Raw genomic sequence first — 27158 nt, 5'->3', positions numbered from 1 at the left:
TGCCCGCTAGCTTCAAAGAGGACTGTGAGGTCATGTGGTGCGTTCAGGACACCTCGGGGGGGAAAACCCCACACCACACACGTTCTTCTTGACGGTGGGCGACAATGTCATTATTATTATTATTATTTAACCGCGATGACTTTAAAGGAAAACGTAAAATGTAACAAAACTATGACACCATCTATTGCAAGAGGGCAGTTTTCTAAAGCATTCTCAGGTATTCTTTACAATAACACTCCTTCATGTCAATGTAACATGTCCGAAAGTCATCAAAAGTGAGCATAATTTTATATGTGAAGGCACAGATTGTGTTGCCAGTGGCGCCTCCAGAAATTTTTCATAGGGGTGGCCAGATGCGGCCACTTAAAATCTTGGGGTGGCACACCAAAACTAAAAGCCATAATTTCAGGGTTTCATTATATAATTGCAGTAAAAAGGTGAGGGGGGAAACTATCAGAAAGACTTAAGGACACGGCTACTGATATACTTTGGTTTATGGAAGAAGTCGGCGTGATGTCACGATGACGTCATCTCGCTTAGCAACGTGTCGCCATTTTGAGAAGGGGGCACGCACAGGTAAACATCCAAAGACAAACGTTGTCTGAAATTCATATATTTCAGGTGTGTTTTGCGTCTTTTTTTATAAAAACGTCATAAACATGGCTTACTATTATAACGAGTCACTGCCGACAGACGCGAGGAGGCGATACAACTTAAAATTAGCATGTACTGGCCTGCAAATCTGCCCATACAAAGTCGCAGCTGATAGCTGGATAAACAATCCAAAGGAATTGCCTGTAGTGGAGTTCGGAAACATCTACAACTATCTCATGAAGTCACCCAGTAAGTCGACCTTTATCAATTACGTGGAATATGTACTTTGTGAAACTTAAGAAAACTGGTAGTATATACGGAGTGATTATTTCTGGCCAAACCGGTAATTCGCCTCCAAGCGTTATTTAGCCGTGACCACGTCACGGCAAAATAACCAATTCCCACCAGGCCAATAATATACCGATTGACCGATCAGAGCAGTTCACGGCAAAAGAAAAATAACGCTTTGCGAGTTGTCGGTTCCAGTAATAATAACCACTGCCCAGTCTATTGAATCCTAGCAGCTAATTGGGGCAAAAAAAATCTATTAACCTTTACTTACCAGTAATAAAATGTCGGCTGCTAACGTAAATGTGCTTGGATTTAGGTTCAGGTGAGAATAGTCCACGGAACGATCTTCTATTACTGTTCCTCAATAAATTGCTTTCAGCAATTTGTTTTTCGGAAGAATGAAGAACTTCAAATGCGGCTCCGAACTCTTCCATGTGTGACAACCCACAACACAGCAACTTTTAGTCATTCCGACGGAAAAAAGACCGCAAATAAGACGAAAGTTCAACGCGTTTATATTACAATGCACGACAAACCAACTGCTTGTGACTCGTCTTTTGCCCCCATTTCAATATGGCAATGTTTTGTTGTGGCTGGTGACATCATTAATGCCTGGATGTCCGACTTCCTCCATTGTGTAATATTTGATGTTAATAATGATTTAATGTGCATAGTCCATAACTGTCCAGTCAACATTTTGAGTTCCACAACAATTCTGTTTTATTGTGTTATGTATATATTAGGCATAAGGTGTACATTTAACAAAACAAAGTAATTACTGGGGAAAAGCAGGTGCTGGCAGATTTGCATTTGGGATGAAATGCATAATTGATGCTACAACAATCTAACAATATAGCCTTCTGGCAAGCGGGGTGGCCAGTGGGGTGGCCAACAAATTTATAGGGGTGGACTCCTGGCCACCCCCTGGGGGCGCTACTGTGTGTTGCACACGGTGTCTTTATACATTAAGCAATTGCTGAGTGGGAAACATGATTATCATTGTTAAAAGTAAAAACAATCCCACTTTTGGGGTATTTAAAATCATCATCAAGTAGTTTTTAATTACCTGTAAAGTAATCTGATTACATAACTCCCCAACCTGGCCATCCTTATTATATAATAGTTTGATGTTGGTGAGGTAACGTGTCTGGAATTTGAGCATTTTAGTTTATCAAGAACCGTAATTTTCAGACTATAAGACGCTACTTTTCCCCGTCATTTTGAATCTTACGGCTTATAGTCCAGTGCGTCTTATTTCTTGATTTATTTGGGTTAATAGGTAACACTTTATTTGACAGCGCTGTCATAGGAGTGTCATAATTATGACATGACACTACCTAAGCATTAATGAATGCTTAGGACAGATGTCATCAAGCGTCATCTGGCAGATTATGTCATAAACTCAATTTATGTCCAGCACGGATCTTTTACATCTATTCAAAAGTGAGATAATTTGCCAGATGACACAAAATGACATCTGTCCTAAGTATTCATTAATGCTCATAGCAGTGTCATGTCATAATTATGATGGTCTTATTACTGTCTTATGGCACCACTGTTAAATGTGTTACCATAATACCATAACTAGCAATTAATGAAACAACTGGAACAGAAATAATTAGCACAGTACATGAATTTTTATTGTTGTTCACATCTGTACTGCTGCAATGCATACTAGGAGGCATGTTGGATGACAACATTATTGACAGCAGAGGTTGACTGTCTCCCCCAAGGGACGGCCAAATGAAGCTTCTTGAAGCAATGAAGCTTTGCAGCCAATTGGTTCAAAGCATCATGGTGGTTCATTTGGTCGTATGAAAGTCTTATGATTCTGCTGTCAAAAAAGTGTCACCGATTAATATCTTTTGGGGTAAATATCCCATAATACAGTGAAGACAGTTGCGTTTTATAGTCCAGTGCGGCTTCTCTATGAACAAATGCTGTTTTCGTGTCAAATTTGGTGGGTGGCGGATTATAGTCAGGTATAGTCTGAAAATTACGGTAATTAATAGTAACAAAACTAATCTTTTTTTAGCTACCCCTAACAAGAAATCCAGCCAGATCTATAAATAAAGGAACACTGATCATCTCTTTTGCTTTAGAAACACCGACGCATTGGACTACAAATCAAATGAACAGAGTATGCTTTACCTGCAGGTTTCCAAATTAAATTTGAGATTATTTACATACACATCATCAGGTGAACGGTGTAGGAATTACAGTATATTTAAATGTTCCATTCAAATGTTATTGGACAAACTAACATAATCATAAATCAGATTATACGTTGTTAATACTTTGTTGCAAATCCTTTGTTGCAAATCCTTTGCAGTCAATGATAACCTGAAGTGTTGAACCCATGAACTTCAGCAGACGATCAGTTTCTGCCCGCCTTCTCTACTACAGCCAATGAGTATTGAAGCATTTGGCTGAATTTGAGCAGTCAACATTATTACCAAAATATTTCAGTATTGATCCTGGCAGACAAAGAATTAAGTTCTATTGGCAGCAATACATGCCTGTACAAGCAGAGCAGCCAATTGCCCCATGATTTTTGGTGATGTGGGGGGTATATCATAGCTATAGGTGTGATGCTGTCATTGACTCAAAGGATTTGCAACACAAAGTATTGAACAGTGGATTTTATTATTCTTTAGTGCTGGGATGATCCGCTTTTGTCATGATCCGATCCGTATTCCAATACCTGTGTGGCGATCCGATACGTATTGCGATACTTTAACAATGGCAACATATCACCTTTTAAAATTTATAAAAACACAGTGGCATGTATTACCAGCTAAGCTAGGTTCAGACCACAGGTCTTCATGCATGAATCCGATTTTTTCGTGTTTTTCCGACTCGAATGAGGCATTAACTTGACAGTCTGAACGTGACAAGTCGCATAGAAGTGGACCATTTCAAATCCGATCTGGGTCACTTTCGTATGTGCTTTAAATCCGATCTGGGCCACATTCCAGAAGTGGTGGCGGTCTGAACTGTCAAGTCTCCCAAATCGGAATTCATGCAGCAATTACATCAGCGAAGAGCAAGAGCAGCATGCAAGATGGCAGGTATGTAGCTGTTCAGTAGCTTTAGCGCTTAGCTTGAACTCTGCTTTTACTACGCAGGAGGCTGGCTTGACCACAGTCATAAAAAAAATTCAGTGAAGAAAAGCACAAGCCTGATAATGCTTTGTTTCTCTGTGCGCCAAAAGAATAATATTTCAGTATTGCTAACATGGCCCAGTCGGGGCAAACTGACGCACACACATAAAGCCTATGTGTGTTCATCATGCACGCAGAGTGCTTAGTTTTTTGTTTTGATGCTTCTGCACATCCGGGTCATTTTACTCAGCACATGTCGGACTGCGAATTAGTACGCATGCGTAATACTTGAATGGGCTCAATGGACAAAGGCAGTATGAACGGCCATGCAAAAAAAAAACAGATATGACAAAAAAATCAGAATTGTGCATTAAAGACCTGCAGTATGAATCCAGCCCTAGATGCCAGTTGGCTTTTATTCTTCTTTTTACATAGAAAAGTGCATTAACTGTTGTAGCAACTGTTCCTGTGCAAAATAGAACAAAAACTATTTAAAACACTTCACATTTTATACCGAGTCACGATCTGATACAGAAAAAAAATTGTTAAAAAAAAAAAAAAAAAAAGTTTTAAACATGTTACACTCCCACTGGGGCCGGATGTATGGGGGGGCCAGGGTGGGCACGGCCCACCCAGACGTGAGTCATGCACACCCAATCAAAATGTCGGGAATATCTATTGTAGCGTCGCACTGGATATAGCAAACGCATGGAGAGTTGGTCTCACCTACTTTTTTTATTGCAGGATTAAGGGTTACTTGGCCGCAACCACGCTGAACAAGCAATCACCAAAACAAGTTGTTTTTCCAACCTCATTTGTTATCCGTGCACTTCCTCTCTCTCCTCCAGACAGTAGATAGATGAATGAAAAAACAAAAACAAAAAAAACAAAAAATAAATAAACCCCCAAAAAATTAATGCAGCCTCAACGGGACACAAGGGACTTGTGCCTGTGTTATGCCGAAAAATAGCTGCCCTGCATGAAATGTCCCCCCTGACGGGAACGCTTATTCATAACGCTTTATTGAGCGCTTATTTTATTTATTTGTTTATTTATTTTATTATTGAGCGCTCACACGTCACTCGTACAAACAGCTTTTTCTTACCAATCGATGGACATGGAAACGATTTTCTTGTACCGTGAATATGTATTATTTTACCCTAACTAATAAATGTCATACATGTGTGATTGTCATTGGGATATGGTCGTGAAAACCTGTAGACTAATACATTTCTATTCAAAGATGGTTATGTTTCCCAGTCCACGATGTGTCACTAAAATACAGTACGAGTATTTTGTGTAATTTATTTATTTAAAACTGATTTTACTGTCGTAAATCCATTACTGTAATGCGTCGATGAAAACATTTGATGTGTTCACCTCAATAAAGCGTTATAAATAAGCGTTCCCGTCAGGGGGGACATTTCACGCGGGGCAGCTATTTTTCGGCACAACACCGGTCCCAAGCCCGGAGAAATGCAGAGGGAAAAATGCAGAGGGAAAAAAAAAGCCTGCATTGGGGGTGCCCCCTCAAGATTTCTTAGTGCCCACTCTGGTGGGTAAACCTAGATCCGGGCCTGACTCCCATTGAATTATTTTTTAAACAAGAATAACGTAGAAAAATACTTGCCTATATTAAATGCTTCATTGAGTCAGTCCACTCAAATCCGCTCACGTTGCTTATTTACACACACGCACGCACACACAATGAATTGCCACTCACACCACCGCAAGTGTTTAAACAAGCTCAACAATGCGGCATTTTTCAAGTATAGCTCTCCCAGGCTTCTCTGGCAACATCAATGCCTCAACAGCTGTCACTCATCGTTACCTTTACCAAGCAATCTCGTGCGCACTGCCGACCAAGAAAAGCAGGACGTAGAGTGATCGTACAGGGACATCTCTAGTTTGTTGGCTTGTGGCCGGCGCTGAGTTGGCCCAGCACATTAGAAGTGTCTAACGTATCGATACTTGTACAAAAAGTATTGATACTCGGATCGTGACATAAAGGATCGCGATATATCGCCAGATGATATTTTTTCAAGCTCTATTATTTTTGGTCCCCTAAAGAGTATAATGTAAATTTAAATGTGTTGTAATTCCTACACTGTCCACCTGATATGGGTGTAAATACTTTCAAACTCTGCAGTTGAAGCACATCATATTCATTTCATTGCCTCCACCAGTAAGTAAAACCAACGGAAGCAGAGTTTATGTATCGGGTTCCATATGAATGTCTTTCTGCTTATTTGTCTGTATGCATGCGTTCGTGGTAACTCAAGAACAAAGAAACTGATTTTTACCAAACTAGCAGAATGTCATATGCTTATACAGGGTGACCCCAAAAAAAGTTTACACTGCCATAATACAACTTAAATGCCATGTTCATCTTAGAATTAGAATTTAATCACAAATTATACATTATTGTAAAGAACATGTACAGTACACTCTATTTTTCAATGTGTCCTCCCTTAAGTGTCACAACAGCCTCCAGGCGCCTGCGGAACGCTTGACAGGTCTTCTTTATGTAGGATGCTGTCATCTTTTCCCAAGATCTAACAATGGACCTCTCCAAGGCTGCCACAGAAGTTTGTGGCTTCTTACAGGCACTGTCCTCCACAGTTGCCCATATGCTATAATCCAGGGGATTGAGATCTGGACTCTGGGGTGGCCACATATCACCTTGTCAATCAACTTTTTGGTCCGCACAGATCGGCACTTCCAGACCCAGGTTTTCGTGAGGCTGTTCCAGTATCTTTCAGCTTCTTTTTAACTTTGTAGACTGCACATCTGGATATTCTCAGATTTGCTGCAATCTCAGTAGGTGTCAGACCGGCACGGAGCAATTCAGGTAAAGCTAAAGTTTTCTTCATTTTCAGCAGAAGCACAGGAATTGTAGAGACGAGAGATTACCAGCTGCATTCAGTGACCGTAATGAATCACTTAGGCATGACAACCTATTTAGATATGTTTCAATGGCTTTTAAACAAGCAGTCAACTGAGTGTAAACTTTTTTTTGGGTCACCCTGTAATATACAAAAAGAAGAGGTGATTAAATTTTGAGGTCATGAGGTCTAAGGTCATAGGGCCAAAAAAAACTTGGCTGGTTAGGCAGAGGTCTGCACTCTCAGAGTGCTCCTTTAGTTTCTGATTCATTCCAGTGGTTTTTATAACCAAAATGGTAAGTGACAAAGTTAATTTAAACATTGGTAAAGCTGCAACATCCAGTTCTTGACATCAATGAACACTGTGCTCTCTGGACACATCACTAAAATGAACATAAAAAAAAAAAAAATGACAGTATGTCATTTTGACGAACAATCAGAACCAAGAATGAATTGCTTGCATACATGATACATAAATATATCACATGTCTGCATGGAAAATATAAAGCCACTGTTCTCTCTTTCAGCGTCATTCCTTCAAAGCCACAGCTTTGTGGTTATCCAATAAGAATCCATTGCACAATGTTGAATTTGTATGAAACTACTTAAAGAGATAACAACTATCACTATTTAATAGTTTATCATAAATGTAACCAGCAGCATTCTTTTTAAGGCCATGACAAAAGTATATTAATAGACCATTGCAAATGAAAGCAATGTTATGTAGTAATGTTAACAATGTGATGAAAAGGTAGTTCTGAGATTCTTCTCATGATCCAGTTTCAACACTGAGATACAGAAAACTCTAAAAGCATTCCTCCTTTCTAATGGGGACAGAAGTGGAAGCTGGGACGGCAAAGGAATGCATTACCACTACTTGGCGTGCGTAAAAATCCACAAACCCAAATATGCCTCTAGTTCAACTATACACACATATGCATGCTCACGCACGCACACCCCCACCCACACTGCTCTGACCAACTGTCAATTGAGTATTCTTGAGCCATTCACCTCCTGTTAACCCTGCTGTCCACCAAAGCTGTCAAGGAAAGTCACATTTCTTTCCCATCAGTGAATGTGCTGCTTTGCAGATGGTAGCAAGCAGATCCAGTGTAACCCTGTGCTAAACATGTGCTAAAACATGTTGCCCAAGTTGGTTGAGTTTTCAGCTAATACAGGAGCTCTTAAAATATTGAGAGAAAGTCAAGCCGTAATTATAGGTTTCTCTGAATCCCGCAACTTTATTTCCAGAGCTTGACGTCAGTCGGTCACTCTCCTTAACAGCTGGCTGTCTGACAGAACTTATGGAATGGAAATTTAAAAAAAAAAATACATTGAGCAAACTAAGAAGCATGCAGATTGTTGTGAAAGTTGGGAAAATTAACGACTCACAACTTGTTCAAGTATGCAAGTAGAAAACAAATGAAGACATTCCAATGAACTCAAGGCCAGCAGACATGCAGGGCTGGGAAAGGGAATTTTCCACATGAACTAGTTCAAAGTTGAGTTTTAACAAATGTTATAATTAGTTCGTTGAGTTTATTGTTTATTGAAAATTCTGAACTACGTTCATTGTTCTAAATACTGTTTGAATATTGATTTAATAATTAACAAAATCGCTCTGTATGGCTGGCTTTTCTGTATCTTCTGCTTTATTCAGACTACAGCTGTGTCCCAATTCAGGGTCTGCACACTCTGAGTCTGCATTTGAAGGCCAGTTACATCACAAGACTGCATGAAGGCCTGTCCCAATCCATTAAAACTCAGGGGATGCTCCTTTCATGCACTCATAATGGGTCCTCCTCGTCAGCAGATTTGAGCTGATTTTGGAGTTAGCACACTCCGCTAATAGTCTTATCCCAGAATGCTTTTCGTGCTACTGTCACGGCTGGAACAAATCATCTTAACACTAGAATGCCCAGCAAAGGCCAATTCTGTCTTTCCCAAGACAAATACTCATGCTCCAGAATTCTCTGGGACTTCTGGAGCATCTCCTGGTGATATGTTTGGTTTTTGCTTTTTGAACATCCAGCGCCATCTTGTATGTTAAAAGCAATCCCTAAAATTCAGTTAAAATATGTGTGACTGATCGAGCTTGGTAATGTTCAGCTTGACACTAAAAATATGTGTGGCTCAGCTGTTGTATCATAAGTTTACATTAAATATAATAAAATAATACTAAAGAAAATTCATTTCCTTTTTACATGGTGCCACTACCTTACCGGGGAGAAAGATCCTCTATCAACTGCACCCAGCAGGGTCTTTCTCCAACGGAGGACGATGCGGCCTAGAAGGGTGAATTTGACACAGTTTATGACTCACATGGTCGTCAAATTTTCTAGAAGGGATTATGTTGGCCAGAAGAAGAATGAGTTTATATCGTATGATTCTTATTTTTATCACTACTTTTGTTAGGGTGCGTGTTGGCCAAAGCAACTTTAAATGGTACTTTGCATGCATATTAATTTAAATTTAATGGGTGAGAAATACAATGGCCTGTGACTGCCTCAGATGGGTAGTCATGATTCTAGTAATAACAAAATACAAATTCTATACAAAATTAACGGTGGTCATCAATGTGTTATACAGCAACATTAAATAACACTTTCAACATTCACAAAAACCCATTCTACAATGTGCCTGATTTCCCCAATGTCATAAATTTGTAAAGTGTGATGACTAACTCCCCACAGTAAGGCCAGAGTCAAAATTTGAACCTTGGAACCTCTGGTCATGCTACCCAATATATTGCCGTGTTGGTTCAAAAGCTCAACATCGTAATCTACTGTACAAGTAAAAAGTAAATATTTTGCTTACAGGAGACGACGTTTAGCCTCATTTGGCATCCAAAATGGTAAAACTGCAGGCAAAAAGGTAGAATTTTTTATGGCCTGTGTGACATAGCCTTGACTGGGCGACTGTAAATCACAGGAGATAAGAGAGCAGACAATTTCCACTCACATTTACATGATTACTGAAGCTGAACCCACGCTGTTTTGATCCTAAGTGATTGTGTATTTAATATGAATTAAAAATTGTTCCCACCATTACATTAAAAATCACAGTAATTTAGCCCGCATGGGGCAAGTTTAGTTTTGTCCCCATTCACAAGCCAGTAAAAAATGTATTTTTTAGACTTGCTTTGGCGACCCCTGTAGGGGAAACTGAAAGCCAATTCTTTTTTACGTCCCCAGCTGTATTTGATGTAGTTTATCTAATTTCCACTAGATGTCGTTAAAATACAATGCACTGCCTTCACACTCTTTGGTGTCCAAATTATTCCACATAGGGCCGCAGTGGGTGCTGGATTTCATTCCTACACAACAAGACGACATCTTTTCACCAATCTTGAGTCTCACAAGTGTAATCAGTTGATTGGAGTCAGGTGCAGCTTGTTTTAGCACAAACTTCATTGGTTAAACAGTCTGTGCTCGAGTGGTAGGAACAAAAACCAGGACCCACAGCGGCCCTTGAGGACAGGTTTGGACTAGGGTTGTTCCGATTATGTTTTTTTGCTCCCGATCCGATCCCGATCGTTTTAGTTTGAGTATCTGCCGATCTCAATATTTCCCGATCCGATTGCTTTTTCTTTTTCTCCCGATTCAATTCCAATCATTCCCGATAATTTTTCCCGATCATATACATTTTGGCAATGCATTAAGAAAAAAAATGAATAAAACTCGGACAAATATATACATTCAACATATAGTACATAAGTAACGTATTTGTTTATTATGACAATAAATCCTCAAGATGGCATTTACATTATTAACATTCTTTCTGTGAGAGGGATCCACGGATAGAAAGACTTGTAATTCTTAAAGGATAAATGTGCCTTTGTATATTGTGACTAAATATTGCCATCTAGTATATTTGTTGAGCTTTCAGTAAATGATACTGTAGCCATTTAACTTCTGCCCAAATGCATGATGGGAAGTGCAACCATGGCTGTACGTCGTGGTACCAATTGATATATCTTCTCTGCATTGGGAAATAACACAGGGTGTTAAGAAAAAGATCAACTACTACCTTTCTTCCCCACAATGCGTCCCACGATTATTCTAATCATTTGGAGAGAGATTGTAAGGCTTTGGCCATTTAAAAAAAGGCTCCAAAGGCTGCCAAAATTCACTCTACTCATTTTACACTGCCTTTACCTCTATATACTGTATGGGTAAAACGGCGCCATTATAGATTGAACGCGACAATGCGTGAGTGGGTCGTGCAGCGCATGCGTTAATTGCGGTAAATATTGTAGTTAGAAAACGATTTAACAAAAAAAAAAAATATATGTTAAAAAAAGCATGTCCTGTATTTTTTTGCCGATTCCGATACTTTGAAAATGACGTGATCGGAGCCGATCGATCGGCGTTGGGACATCTCTAGTTTGGACACATGCTGAGTGAGTTTACACTGTCACCTCGACCTACAGTAAATTGTTTTCTACTTAATGCAATGCATGGGAACGGTGTAGAATACAGCTTTGAGGGACAATATTTAAAATGAAGGCAATTATGGCAACTTTATTATTTAAGAGAAGGAAATGAATAACTTTAACAGCTGCTCTGCAATATTATTTTAAGAAAGAAAAACACAAATCTATTTATTTACTTAGAAATGTCTCCAATGCTGTGTCTTGAAATTGTTCCTGCATAAAGATACAAACTTAGTTTCAAAACACAATTCTGCTTTAAAGCCTGTTCCTTTCTGTTTGTAAATACATGACTGTGTGCTTATTAATACATTTCACCCTCATAGAAACGTGAGTTTATATGTGTACACATCTTCTCTTCTTCCTGGTGCCCCCAACACTCTGTCCATGGTTCTGCTTGGAAACAAACAGTGGGGGCAGCTCAGGTTGCTGCAACCATTAATGCCCCTGAGAGGTGTCTAATTGAGCATTGATGCCTGGCCCATTGCTATCACAATCCCACTTCCCTTGCCTTCTTATCGCTTATATACTAAATAAAACATTTGCCTTCCTGCTCAGGGTTGCTCACCAACCAAAATCTGTGTGTGTGAGAGGGGGGTCTTTTGAAGAGACCTTGCAAAATGACAAATATATTTAATTCTGTGAGCAATAAAAATACAGTACATTTTCATGTGAATTACTGGTTTTGATTTTTCTTTTTTAGGAAAAAGGAAGCAGCTCCAATGAGAAGGGAGCAATTGCTTATGTTTGGTTTGTTAACATGTCCAGTTCTGATAAAATACTACACAAATCGAAATTAGGTTTCCATGATGCTCACACCAACCAATCAATGTTAACGTACTGGGATTACTTGAAGTTTTGAAAGCTAAAAAATAAAATATAAGAGATTATGATTGTTAAAATACTGAAGAATAAAGAGAAGGCAGCAAGATCCCCAAACAGGCAGGAAGTGAAAGCCTGGCAATCACCACTGGGAAGTAATGAAGTACAAATACAGTATTTTCAATTTTTTAAAGAATCACTAAACTACTCCCCATCCATGGCCTCATTTAAGGTCCTTTTTAGACTTTGGTACAAGAATTATTCATGGTCAATGTATAATCGTGTACCAGTCAAACAATTACCAGCCTCTTTTGGTCAAACAGTATACATTTAACCAGAAAAACATACAAATAAGATGTATTATTTGAGTTGCTCATATTCTTATGGAGGACCTGTTGCCAGCCGATTATCCCAGTGATTCCATATTTGTACAAGTAGTACTCAATTTTTACTTAATTTCAGACTATTTTTTAATCACTTTGAAATGAAAGTGCTGCATGGCAAGTATTTTTGGAACTTGGTAACATACACAGGTTCCAAACTTCAGACAATGCTTGACGGCAAAAGGTACTTATTCAAGTATCATAAATTATGGTTACTGCACTTGATTATGTTCCTTTATCCAATACTTCAGTGCCCCCAAAAAGGAATTCCTTAAGCGTGAACTTATTTAGGTGACATCTTCTAAATACATTTTCTAAATAGTCGCTTCATTGCGCATACAATAAAAATGAAAAATATGAAACTGTCGAAATTCTTCTAGTGCTCATTACATTTTTATTCTGCACAATCAAATCAATTGATTTTTTTCCAGGTCCAAGAACTTCACCTACCAGTATTTACTCTCAGTATAGTTAAAATGCTAATTCTGTTTAAGATGTAGGAAGTTCCGCAACAATGTTAGTACTAATTGTTTTAAAGTAATAAAACCTGTGGGGTTGAGACAATGTCATCAACAGATCAAGGGTGTGAAGGGATAGTCCGCACTTCTGGTTTTATAAATAATGCAGCAAATTTTTAACTGCAGTTTGTCACATATTGAGCTGTGGCAACTGAAATCAAGCCTGACACAGGATTCTGTCAAGGGAGAGACAAGTGGTGATTGTGGGAGGAGGGTCGTTGCCCTCTTTGATACATTTAGTGATGTAAATATCATAGAGACATTGAAGAGTTAGAACAAGAAACAATGTACCATGCACAAGGTCGACGTCTGCGTTTCAGAAATTATGATGGATATTAGAGAAATACCAAACCAGGGACAACAAAAAGCTATACAATGATGATCACTTTTATTACTAAAATGAAAAAAATACAGAAACCTTGTCGACAAATCAAAAGCCCAACTTTATTTGGGCCCTGTGTCTTGCAATCAGGAAGGATTAAAAAAAAAAAAAAAAAAAAAAAAAGTACAAAAAAACTTGCTTCCACAAAATGGGCAGACACACAAACTGGGGGGGAATTCACAGGCCAACATTCAGTTCATTTTCCTGTGATGAGAGGATTTCTGAGCACAACAATGACAGAGTCCCCTCGAAGAAACATTTTCGAGATATAGCGATCCTTATTCACTGGTTTAGACTTCTTCTTTCCTTTTCCACTCTTGGGAACTTCAGTCCACATCTCCTTTACATTCTCCAAAACCATGTTGCAGTGCCTGAAACATAAATCAGGAAAAAAGCCTATTTAAAAAAAAAAAAAAGGAAAAAAAAATCCTCCACACATTTCAGAATTCACTTCAGAAAGATGCATCCCATAATTTTATAAGTACCTGTCAAAAGCCTTGACTCTTCCAAGCAACTTTTTGTTGTTGCGACAGTTAATGAGAACTTGCGTGTTGTTCTTGACAGATTGGGTGAGCACAGAGAGGGGGCCTGTGTTGAATTCTTCCTCTTCACGTTTCTGGAGTTCTTCTGGGGTCATTTCCGACTTGGGCTTAGTTAACAAACTCCTACAAAAACAAGATAACCCAAACATGAAAAAACCTCTTCTGTGTCAGAATTGCACCGAATCATTATTTAATCCAAGTTTAACATTTCTATTTAATGTGCAGTATAGCTTAATGGAGTCAGTTTTCTTTAAATTATTTTCTTATATTCCAAAGAGCAAAGTTCATAAGGTTTATAATAATTTATACATCTTAACCCGTCGCATCGCTAATCTAAGAATGTTATTATGTATCCATTATTATAAAATTCGAGACAAATTAATCATTTAAAGCCCAAATTATGCAATTTGTATATCTGACACAAATAATAACGGAGTCAAATGCGCTCTCACAGAAAGTCAGTAGTACTTGATAGCAGTAGCCTCCATTTATTGTAAATGAGCAAGAACCAAGTCTTGTCGTTTCGGATCTTGTTATGGTTTTCGAGGAGATCGGGTGTTATTTTATAAACAATGCTGACGTGGCCATAATTAAAAAACATATACTGTAAAACTTGGACCGAACTGCTAAACAAAGCACTCATTAGCCCCGGCGAAGTAGCCGTAGCTAACATTGGCAGGATTGCATAATTTTCCGCGCATCATTACAATTACGAACGACATGAACTCTGTTAGATTGTACCCTGGTACCTATAGTCAGTCGCATCGATCTTTTATAATTAAAAATACTCACATGATTGCCAATAGATGAATTCGGCCTAATATATAGCTTCACGTTTCAACTCCCTTCGTAGCTGTAACGATTCCTGCTCGCATGGGGGTAGATTACTTCCGGGTGTTCCGCGCCTGAAATTTCCACAACTTCCGGGTCGTTTCAGTGCATCACTGTTTCAAAATATACTACGCTACTAAAATTCGATTTGTTTGTACCTGTATCCCCTAAAAAAAAAAAAAAAAAAAATACATATATATATATATATATATTAAAAAAAAAAACATTGACTTTAAGCGGTTTGCATTAGTACGCGGCGAAACAATGCTCAGGGCGCTTGCGCATGCATTCACACGCATGCGCACATCGGTTAGAGGCGGCGATTACTCACTATTTTTGTTTTTATTTAGTTATTTAGAACCTTTTCACAGCCTCAAAGATAATTTTTGCATGTATTACCCTCTCATACTTTTAACCATTGTGTTTTTTTGTGTTAGCTTTGAAGCAGTTGACCACATTAGTCACGTAGCGTGTTTAAACCGTCCTTATTTGATATAACTACATTTAAGTATTTTCTGCAGGCATTTTTCTAGTACCTTATTCCTGTATGCATCTAAACAAAACAAGTTTAGAGCGCACGGTAGTACTTTAGGTGTCAAATTCGACTAATGTAGACGTTTCGCCGATGTAGCGTATTTTGGCAGAACACCGGAACGCGCGCGGCTCTTTATAGTGTCTAGTCACGTGACTGTGACGCAGCCGGTAACGCGCTCGGCCAATCAGACACACAATTACGGTGGGGGAATTATGTCCAACAAAGAGTCACCACAGACTTACACTATTGCTTTAAAACGACCAGTTTTACGTATAAATCTTCTGGCAAAACCTAAATGTGTTTCTGTATTTGGGAAACCAAATAATATTTCTCATGTTTTTGTGATTTCACCTCTACTAACAAATCATCTGGGGGAATAAACAACTCGCTTTAAAAAAAAAAAAATAAATAAATAATATTATTATTTACCGAAAGCCACGTTTGGTTGTGTTCAAGAGGACTTACAGTGCTGGCCAAAAGTATTGGCACCCCTGCAATTATGTCAGATAATGCTCTCCCAGAAAATTCTCCCCAAAAAATGATTGCAATTACAAATGCTTCGTAGTAATATCTTCATTTATTCTGCTTGCAATGAAAAAACAAAAGAGAATGGGGAAATAAATTAAATTATTATCATTTTACACAAAACTCCAAAAATGGGCCGGACAAAAGTATTGGCACCCTTTGAAAAATCATGTAATGCTTCTCTAATTTGTGTAATTAACAGCACATGTTACTTACCTGTGGCACATAACAGGTGGTGGCAGTAACTAAATCACATGTGCAGCCAGTTAAAATGGATTAAAGTTGACTTAACCTCAGTCTTGTGTCCTTGTGTGTACCACATTGAGCATGGAGAAAAGAAAGAAGACCAAAGAACAGTCTGAGGACTTGAAAAATAAAATTTTGGGAAGCATGGGCAATCTCAAAACTACAAGTCCAGCTCCAAAGACCTGAATGTTCCTGTGTCTACCGTGTGCAGTGTCATCAATAAGTGTAAATCCAATGGCACTGTGGCTAACCTCCCTAGATGTGGAGGGAAAAGAAAATTTGACGAGAGATTTCAACAAAAGATTGTGCGGATGGTGGATAAAGAACCACAACTAACATCCAAACAAGTTCAAGCTGTCCTGCAGTCCGAGGGTACAACAGTGTCAACCCGTACTATCTGTCGGCGTCTGAATGTAAAGGGACTCTATGTTAGGATGCCCAGGAAGACCCAACTTCTGCCCCAGAAACATAAAAAAGCAAGGCTTGAGTTTGCCAAAACTTACCTGAGAAAGAATGTTCTCTGGTCAGACGAGACAAAAGTAGAGCTTTTTGGGAAAAGGCATCAACAGACTTTACAGGAAAAAACAAACAACAAAAAACGAGGCCTTCAAAGAAAAGAACAGTCTCCACAGTCAAACATGGCGGAGGTTCCCTGATGTTTTGGGGTTGCTTTTCTGCCTCTGGCACTGGACTCCTTGACATTATGAAGTCTGAAGACTACCAACAAATTTTGCAGCACAATGTAGGGTCCAGTGTGAGAAAGCTGGGTCTCCCTCAAAGGTCATAGGTCTTCCAGCAGGACGATGACCCAAAACACACTTCAAAAAGCACTAGAAAATGGTTTGAGAGAAAGCACTGGAGACTTCTAAAGTGGCCAGCAATGAGTCCAGACCTGAATCCCATAGATCACTTGTGGAGAGATCTGAAAATGCCAGTTTGGAGAAGGCACCCTTCAAATCTCAGACCTGGAGCAGTTGGCCAAAGAAGAATGGTCAGAAATTCCAGCAGAGCATTGCAAGAAACTCATTGATACCGGAAGCAGTTGTTCGCAGTTATTTTGTCTAAAGGTTGTGTTACCAAGTATTAGGCTGAGGGTGCCAATACTTTTGTCCGGCCCATTTTTGGAGTTTTGCGTAAAATCATAATGATTTATTATTTTTTTCATTCCCTAAAACAATTCTATGAACAGATATTATACATGACTGTTTATGTCAAAATTATATTTTGACAACACAAAATGAAATAGTCAACAACAGATTGACATATGAAACAACATCCGTATTTTAACTGCACCATTAACATTTGTTTTGCTACTACATTTTTCTGTTTGATAAAATGCCACCGACACCTACAATTTACAACTATAACTGCATGTACAAGTGTATACCACATCGAAAGCGATGCTTTATATTCCATTAAATGCTACGGCTCTTGATTTGACCCCCCCCCCCCCCCCCCCCAGCAGACAACTCTCAAGGATGCACGTGCAACATTCATGGAAATGGGTAAAATAAAGAGAATAAATAATGTTTTAAACAGTTTTAGGCTTTTTTGTTTTCAAAATGGATTAAATACTGGCTTTGAATAAATATTTTATACACCCGAACTACAGAACTAAAACAAAAAAAACACTATATTCAGTATATTTTAAAAAATCGCTCTCTAATACAGACATGGATGGACTTTTGGAGCTTATTCAACAATTCATTAAACAAATATTTTATATTTAAATTTGCATTATATGCTTTAGGGCTTAATTTTAAAACTAAGTTCTGGAGTTATACATAGGGGTAGATTAAGTGTTTTTTGCCCACAGACTGTTTTTATGATATTTGTATGCTTTAAGATCCAGGTGCTTCCCAGGTCTGAGTCATTGTTCCTTGCGGTGGGACATCTTGTTAGTTGTCTTGGTGTCACAATATGGCATTTTGTTGGAGAAGAAAAAGCTGGCTTGCCCTGAGATCATGCTGAAAGAACATTCATCCTGCACAGAACAGGTGCAAGTCGGGGTGGACGCGGGGTAGGGGCCGTTTCCAAACTCTCGTCGCCAAGCGTTTTGTGCGCAGCTGAATCCAAAATAGGACATCTCCTGGTGCGCTTGCATGCTTTCAGCTTCAAGTCATCATCATGTTCGCTCAGTTTCCCGACTTCTTACTGTAGACCAGAACTTTCCTTCGTGACTCCGGACCCAGGCTTGCCATGTTGGATTATTTACAATTGAAAAGCTTAACCTTGTTGGTTAATACTAATATAGCCTAATTAATTAAGAGTAATTAGAATTTAAAACCAAGCAGCGGGCTGCAACAGATCAACAAACCTAATATTCAAAAAGCATGATAACACAGGATTCAAAACAAACTAACAATCACTAAAGCTTGCAAAATTAATTTTCTCATGTTTTACCACCCACCAGCACCCCCTGCAGACGGATCTCTATCACTACAACAGAGAACTAATTCATGTATTTTCCATAATGATTTGTACGTTTTTACATCATAAGCAGGGGTGCACATAAGTGGTCCGCATGCGCGCATGCGTACCGGACGTAGACAAACGCGCTGGCCCTCAACGACTTCCATACGCTTTTGCGTACCGATGGCTGACCACCGTATTTGCGGCGGACACGAGAAAATAACTTCTCAAAATGTCAAAGAGGCAGGCCACACTGAGTAATTACTTCCGTGTTCCCCCACCCCCGTCAAAAGACAGACAGACAACAGAGACGTCACCGGAGCTACCGAAAAAAAGGACTTTTGCTGAAAAGTAGGAGGTACCATGGCTAGAAGCAAATGATGCTCGCACGGAAATGCGGTACAAAATGTGCTGTGAGAATCCCAATGTCGCCGATAAGAGCAGCGCATTTTATGTAGGGTCAAAGAATTTCAGCCATCCAAACTTGGAAAAGCACGAAAAAAACAGAGTATGTGGCAATTAAGCAAACTATCGATTTCAAACAGGACCCCGCTCGCCCTATGGACAAGTGGCGGAATAAAGGTAATGAACAGCGACATGCACTGACAAACGTGTTTTTGCTCGCATTTTACAAAGCTAAACACGCACGTTCAATAAGGTCTTTTGAGGAGGACATCCCACTTTTAAAAATGGTTGGAGTTAATGTGAGAGCCGCATAATGCCCTTTATTTTGAATTGGTGCTTTTTATTTCTTTACATTTCACTTCAAAGTAATGGCAATTTTGTTGTGCCAGTTGATGTTAATCAAGCATTAATTGTTAATATAATTAATTAAAGTTAATTGGCTCTAAGTAAAGCTTGTCATAAATTTATCGCATCAGGCGGGTCGGCTCTCAAGCTCAATGAGGACCAAGTCACATCTCCAGGTCCTCCTCTGAGAACCTGGGCAAAAAAATTATGTTCACCCCTGATCATAAGTGTCATTTCAATAGAATGTCCGATATTGTCAATAAAACGACACAAGTCTAAAGTTTGAAGCAACTCATTACTTTAATAACAAAACAGTGTGAAAATGACAGCTGCTAAGAAAAAACTGAATTTAAAAAAAAACAACTCTATTCACAAGATGTGTGACAAAGTTTCCATGCATACTATTCTGTCCATCTATGTCCGCAGTGAGGGGCAGTGCAAACATAATATAGTCTCATAGCATCCTGTGTTGGGAAGAACACAATGTATGATTAGAATCAAAAGCCTGTAGACTCCTTAAAGAACACAGGGCATCTCACTGTTTAGCCTGTCATTAAAGATACTGTAATACATACTGTCATTTTCTAAAATAACTGCCTAAACCATTTTTTCGGAATATTTTTCAAAAACCTTAAATAGCAAAAATTCAATAAATGGTTTTTTTTTTTTTTTTTTTTTTTTAAACCTTTCTTAAAAAAAGGTATCTTAAGAAATAATAGATGTGTCAAGTAGTAATATAATAAAAAGGAGTTTTATCTATTTGCAGTGATAGTTGTTTATTTTTTAAGTTTTCATTGACGAATATGACCAGTTAAAATGATTACCTCAGCTTTCATGCTGTGCGACTGGAAGAACACTGCCTCCTTGTGACCACATCTGGTGAGACATGATGTACCCATAGCGTTATATTGTGCAACAGTGTACTGGTTTTTTTTTTTTTTTTTTATCCATCCATCCATTATCTTCCGCTTAGTCCAGGGTCGGGTCGCGGGGGCAGCAGCTTAAGCAGGGAAGCCCAGACTTCCCTCTCCCCAGCCACTTCAGCCAGCTCCTCCGGCGGGATTCCAAGGCGTTCCCAGGCCAGCCGAGTGACAGAGTCTCCAGCGTGTCCTGGGTCGACCGCGGGGCCTCCTGCCGGTGGGACATGCCCGGAACACCTCTCCAGGGAGGCGTCCAGGAAGCATCTGAACCAGATGCCCGAGCCACCTCAACTGGCTCCTCTCAACGCGGAGGAGTAGCGGCTCAACACCAAGCCCCTCCCGGATGACCGAGCTCCTCACCCTATCTCTAAGGGAGAGCCCGGACACCCGGCGGAGGAAACCCATTTCGGCCGCTTATATCCGGGATCTTGTTCTTTCGGTCACGACCCACAGCTCGTGACCATAGGTGAGGGTAGGAACGTAGATCGACTGGTAAATCGAGAGCTTCGCCTTTTGGCTCAGCTCCTTCTTCACCACAACGGACCGGTGCAGAGTCCGCATCACTGCAGACGCTGCACCGATCCGCCTGTCAATCTCCCGCTCCCTCCTACCCTCACTCGTGAACAAGACCCCAAGATACTTGAACTCCTCCACTTGGGGCAGGATCTCCTCCCCGACCCGGAGAGGGGATGCCACCCTTTTCCGGCTGAGGACCATGGTCTCGGATTTGGAGGTGCTGATCTTCATCCCAACCGCTTCACACTCGGCTGCGAACGGCCCCAGTGAGAGTTGGAGGTCATGGCTTGATGAAGCCAACAGCACCACATCATCTGCAAAAAAGCAGAGATGCAATGCTGAGACCACCAAACCGGAAACCCTCAACGCTTCGGCTGCGCCTAGAAATTCTGTCCATAAAAATTATGAACAGAATCGGTGACAAAGTGCAGCCTTGGCGGAGTCCAATCCTCACTGGGAACGAATTCGACTTACTGCCGGCAATGCGGACCAGACTCTGACACCGGTCGTACAGGGACCGAACAGCCCTTACCAAGGGGCTCGGTACCCCGTACTCCCGGAGCACCCTCCACAGGATTCCCCTAGGCACACGGTCGAACGCCTTCTCCAAATCCACAAAACACATGTAGACTGGTTGGGCGAACTCCCATGCACCCTCGAGGACCCTGCTGAGGGTGTAGAGCTGGTCCACTGTTCCACGGCCGTGACGAAAATCACACTGCTCCTCCTGAATCCGAGATTCGACTTCCCGACGGACCCTCCTCTCCAGCACCCCTGAATAGACTTTACCGGGGAGGCTGAGGAGTGTGATTCCCCTATAATTGGAACACACCCTCCGGTCCCCCTTTTTAAAAAGGGGGACCACCACCCCGGTCTGCCAATCCAGAGGCACTGTCCCCGATGTCCACGCGATGTTGTAGAGGCGTGTCAGCCATGACAGCCCTACCAAATCCAGAGCCTTTAGGAACTCCGGGCAGATCTCATCTACCCCCGGGGCCTTGCCACCGAGGAGCTTACCAACCGCCTCAGTGACTTCAACCCCAGAGATCGAAGAGCCCACCTCAGAGTCCCCAGACCCTGCTTCCTCAAAGGAAGGCGTGTCGGTGGAATTGAGGAGGGCTTCGAAGTATTCTCTCCACCGACTCACGACGTCCCGAGTCGAGGTCAGCAGTACACCATCTTCACTATACACAGTGTTAATAGTGCACTGCTTTCCTCTCCTCAGATGCCGGATGGTGGACCAGAATTTCCTCGAAGCCGTCCGTAAGTCGTTTTCCATGGCCTCACCGAACTCCTCCCATGTCCGAGTTTTTGCCTCGGCGACCGCCAAAGCCGCAGTCCGCTTGGCCAGCCGGTACCTGTCAGCTGCCTCCGGAGTCCCACAGGCCAAAAAGGCTCGATAGGCCTCCTTCTTCAGCTTGACGGCATCCCTTACCGCTGGTGTCCACCAGCGGGTTCGGGGATTGCCGCCACGACAGGCACCAACCACCTTACGGCCACAGCTCCGATCTGCCGCCTCAACAATGGAGGTGCGGAACATGGCCCCACTCGGACTCAATGTCCCCCCCCTCCCCCGGGACAAGGGAGAAGTTTTGCCGGAGGTGGGTGTTGAAACTCTTTCTGACAGGGGATTCTGCCAGACGTTCCCAGCAGACCCTCACAATACGTTTGAGCCTACCAGGTCTGGCCAGCAACTTCCCCCGCCATCGGAGCCAACACACCACCAGGTGGTGATCAGTTGACAGCTCGGCCCCTCTCTTCACCCGAGTGTCCAAAACATGTGGCCGCAAATCCGATGACACGATTACAAAGTCAATCATTGAACTGCGGCCTAAGGTGTCCTGGTGCCAAGTGCACATATGGACATCCCTATGTTTGAACATGGTGTTCGTTATGGACAAACCGTGACAAGCACAGAAGTCCAATAACAGAACACCACTCGGGTTCTGATCAGGGGGGCCGTTCCTCCCAATCACGCCCCTCTAGGTCTCACTGTCATTGCCCACGTGAGCGTTGAAGTCCCCCAGTAGAACGAGGGAGTCCCCAGAGGGGGCGCTTTCCAGCACACCCTCCAAGGACTCCAAAAAGGGTGGGTATTCTGAGCTGCTGTTTCGTGCATAAGCGCAAACAACAGTCAGAACCCGTCCCCCCACCTGAAGGCGGAGGGAGGCTACCCTCTCGTCTACCGGGGTAAACCCCAACGTACAGGCACCAAGCCGGGGGGCAATAAGTATGCCCACACCTGCTCGGCGCCTCTCACCGTGGGCAACTCCAGAGTGGAAGAGAGTCAAACCCCTCTCGAGAGGATTGGTACCAGAACCCAAGCTGTGTGTGGAGGAGAGTCCGACTATATCTAGTCGGAACTTCTCTGCCTCACACACCAGCTCAGGCTCCTTCCCTGCCAGAGAGGTGACATTCCATGTCCCAAGAGCTAGCTTCTGCAGCTGGGGGTTGGACCGCCAAGGCCCCCGCCTTTGGCTGCTGCCCAACTCTCTGTGCACCCGACCCGTTTGGCCCCTCCCACAGGTGGTGAGCCCATGGGAAGGGGAACCCATGTTGCCTTTTCGGGCTGTGCCCGGCTGGGCCCCATGGGGACAGGCCCGGCCACCAGACGCTTGCTTTTGAGCCCCACCTCCAGGCCTGGCTCCAGAGGGGGGCCCCGGTAACCCGCGTCCGGGCAAGGCAAACCTGAGTCCATTAATATTATTCATCATAAGGGGTCTTGTCTGGCCCCTCACCTAGGACCTGTTTGCCATGGGTGACCCTGCCAGGGGCTTAAAGCCCCAGACAACATAGCTCCTAGGATCATTGGGACACGCAAACCCCTCCACCACGAAAAGGTGATGACTCACGGAGTTTTTTTTTTAACGGAGAGAAAATGTAACAAACCAGTTTAAAGATATACATTTAATTATAAAAGTTCTCTCTGGTAGTCGAACAAGGAAGTAACGTTAAAATTAATATTTAGCACAGAGCAAAAAATGAATGCGTAAACATCAACAGATTGGTTATACTATATATATATATATATATAAATAACTTGAATTCCAGAAATAATATATTTTGGGACCATACAACACAAAGTATTGTATAATAAGCTTTTGATTGCAAATATACCTTTTCAATGTGTACCATGACACAAAAATTGATTTTAGATGAAAAAAAAAAAAAAAACATTCGACATACATGTATCATATATACAGTACAGGAAAAAAGTTTGGACACACCTCATTCAATGCAACGCAAATGAAGGTCCCAACCCCACTGATAAACCAATAAATTCCACTAATTAACCCTGAAAAGGCATACCTGTCTTGAAACTCATCAAGAGAATGGCAAGAGAGAACAAAAAAGTAATCAGGCCAAATGGTGGCTACTTTGAAGGTACTGTAATATTATCCATGTTTTTAGTTATTTCACCTATTTTTGCTATATATTGCTATAACATTATACATGTTTTTAGTTATTTCACTTTTTTTTTTTTTTTTGCTAAGTACAAATATCCACACGTGTTCATTCATTATTTTATTACCTTCAGTGCGAATTTACAATATAGTCATGAAAATAAAGAAAAACCACGAATGAGAAGGTGTATCCAAACATTTAGCCTGTACTGAATCTATGTATCATCAGGATAAAGATCTTACTTTTCAATGGATGTGAATTTATTTCTCTTAAATACTGTATAAATTATATAATATATATTAGCATTATTTATATAATTATTATAAAATAATGAAGTTAAATTTACTTTGGGCAGGGATGGTCTTCAGTCCTTGGTAACGTTGGATCTTGTGATACATCAGCAATAATTTGTGTCAATTCACTACAGATTAAGGAGAGATGACGTGTGTTAGTGAATTTTGAAGAACAGTAACTTTTTTGGGGCATCTTTGATTGATTAAAAATAAAAGGAAAAAAAAATGCGCACAACAGAGCCCAACATAAACTCGAACTTCTTTTCAGAACAACATTTTATTGAACAAAATGCTCATACTTACTCAACCTCATGTGTAATCTTGTTGACATAAATACAACTGTTGTCCGCCTCTTGCTGGTAGTCACAATTCCTGCACTGTAAGGTGAGAACATCCAAAATTCAATAACTAAGCGAGCCAACCTTAAATGTTCCTTATAGAACTTAATGTAGTCCTGTTTAGACCGTACAATTTTTAGTGAACGTATCAACTGTACATGTTATCCGACTGTTGCATACATACTGCGTAAAGTAAGATCCGATTCTCCTTATCTTCCTTTGGATACAACATGTTGTTACTGAAAAGCGTATACATTAACAATATTAACATCCAATTGAAAAAAAATCTCAAACACATTTCTTAAAGCTATCAAGGCATCAAAGCATCCTTTCGTGTAGCCTTGATATAGCTAGCTAGTAGTATCACAATCTCACCATTCTTGACAAAACCGGATCCCCACAAAGCCTGGCTCGTATGTCCCGGTTTCTAAATCCATTGGAATGAGCACTGTTCAAAGATTAAAAAGAAGAAGCAATAAAAAGAAATAAAAATAAAAAGCAAATACTATCTAATTTAATTCAATTACGTTACACAGTTGCTACCATGCTACTACCGTCTTGAGGGGAAAACAGAGAGTCTGCGCATGCTCAGAATTTCGTACATTTTAAAAGAGCTAGCGCCTTCCAGTGGTTGGAGGTGACCTTGGCAACTGAAATCATGTTAATGATAAACAATTAATTATTAACAGTTAACTTTGGATAACTACGGGTCAGATTTAGCCTATCTTAACGCAATTCCCCAAACCTGGGCTCTGCAGGATGAATCAATGTGGAAACTAAAATAAATAAATTTTTCGTCGTACTAAATGTGTAGACCAATGTATGTGTACGTCCATCATATATAAATATATATTATATGTATATGGCAGAAAACACTCAGGTGAGTTGAAGTTCCGCTCTGAGACCCCCAATTTAGCCATCTTTCAAAATAGTCTGATATGCATGTGTGATACGTCATTGGAAAGCTTAAAATCTCAATATTCTGGGGGAAGAAAAATTTTGAACTGGAGGGCATTTAAAAAAAAAAAAAAAAAGTTTTTTAAACAGCAAAACCCTATCTGGGGGTGAGAGCACGCAAGAGCAGAATTACAGACGCCATGACTTTAAGGAGACATTATCGCGTACTTACCTTGTTTCGATCCAAAAACTCCATGTAGCATGTATCACTGAGTGTCAAGACACAGCTGTGAATGGCCACAGCTGGATTTTTGGGGGGATTTTATGGGTGAAAAATGGTAATATAACAAGGGTCGCGATGCAGAAATCCCAGACATGGTCGAGATTTTCTTTTTTATATATTTACCCTTTTAAAAGTTTTTCCCCCCTTTTTTTTGTTTGGATCGATTATTTCTCATCTCACACATCGGAGAAAATGTGACAGTAACAAAAAAAAAAACAAAAAAAAACAAACAAAAAAAATACAATTAAGCAATAGTTATGAGGTAGATATCTGTGACTTTTTTACAGACGTCATTTTTTTCATTGTGACATAATGTGTTTAAAAGTTTCAAATATGTGAATTGATAATTTTTTAAAGTCGTTTTTTTTTGTTTAAAACGAAATATGAGATCAGTTAATGATTCTAAGCTAAAAATGACAGACATTTTGAATAATAAATATAATTAATTACCTTCGTTTTATGGCTGGGTTGAAACAAAAGCGGTTGTGCGACGTCTATAAACGGGGGTTTTCAGGGTAAAACGGACAAATTAAAAATAGTTCGAGGGCTTAATGCGCCATGAATCTGCTATGGCGGCATATAGACATGTTGTTCTATCAAGCACAACAGTTCTTTTGGCTTAAAATTCAGCAGTTTATTTTACAGGGGTTGCAAGAGCTGAAACCGCTTTTTCAGTCTTGTCTGTGTTTTCCGCCATATATATATGTATACGTCCAGCATAAATATATATATATATATATATATATATATATGTGTGTATATATATCTATATCTATCTATCTATCTATCTATCTATCTATCTATCTATCTATCTATCTATCTATCTATCTATCTATCTATCTATCTATCTATCTATCTATCTATCTATCTATCTATCTATCTATCTCTCTCTCTCTCTCTCTCTCTCTCTCTCTCTCTCTCTCTCTCTCTCTATCTATCTATCTATCTATCTATCTATCTATCTATCTATCTATCTATCTATCTATCTATCTATCTCTATATATATATATATATATATGTGTGTGTGTGTGTGTGTGTGTGTGTGTGTTTTCCGCCATATATATATGTATACGTCCAGCATAAATATATATATATATGTGTGTGTGTGTGTTTTCCGCCATATATATATATGTATACGTCCAGCATATATATATATATATATATAGATAGATAGATAGATAGATAGATAGATAGATTGTTATTTGAAAGCATTTCCAATGTATGATTGAATCCAATAGTATACACGGTATATAA

At 40.3% G+C, this 27158-nt stretch overlaps 2 protein-coding genes across 2 annotated transcripts; both read right to left on the bottom strand.

Moving 5' to 3' along the window:
* Window positions 1–12980: 12980 nt before the first annotated feature.
* Window positions 12981–14896, bottom strand: snrpd2 (small nuclear ribonucleoprotein D2 polypeptide). The gene is made up of 3 exons (XM_057838284.1): window positions 14746–14896; window positions 13897–14076; window positions 12981–13782 (listed from the first exon to the last, which is right to left on the bottom strand). Coding segments are annotated over exons 1-3 (357 nt in total). The 5' UTR covers window positions 14748–14896; the 3' UTR covers window positions 12981–13607.
* A 4632-nt stretch (window positions 14897–19528) lies between these two features.
* On the bottom strand, window positions 19529–25313 carry polr2i (RNA polymerase II subunit I). Its single transcript, XM_057838283.1, has 6 exons — window positions 25100–25313; window positions 24909–24963; window positions 24690–24763; window positions 24440–24514; window positions 20077–20128; window positions 19529–19716 (listed from the first exon to the last, which is right to left on the bottom strand). The coding sequence occupies exons 1-6, from the start codon at window positions 25159–25161 to the stop codon at window positions 19654–19656; spliced, it is 381 nt and encodes a 126-aa protein (XP_057694266.1). The 5' UTR covers window positions 25162–25313; the 3' UTR covers window positions 19529–19653.
* Window positions 25314–27158: the final 1845 nt, after the last annotated feature.

This window comes from Corythoichthys intestinalis, chromosome 6 (genome assembly GCF_030265065.1).
Source record: "Corythoichthys intestinalis isolate RoL2023-P3 chromosome 6, ASM3026506v1, whole genome shotgun sequence".
In the NCBI taxonomy this organism is placed as follows: Eukaryota; Metazoa; Chordata; class Actinopteri; order Syngnathiformes; family Syngnathidae; genus Corythoichthys; species Corythoichthys intestinalis.
The sequence above is the reverse complement of the archived record's forward strand: the minus strand, read 5'-3'. Positions and strand labels throughout refer to the sequence as shown.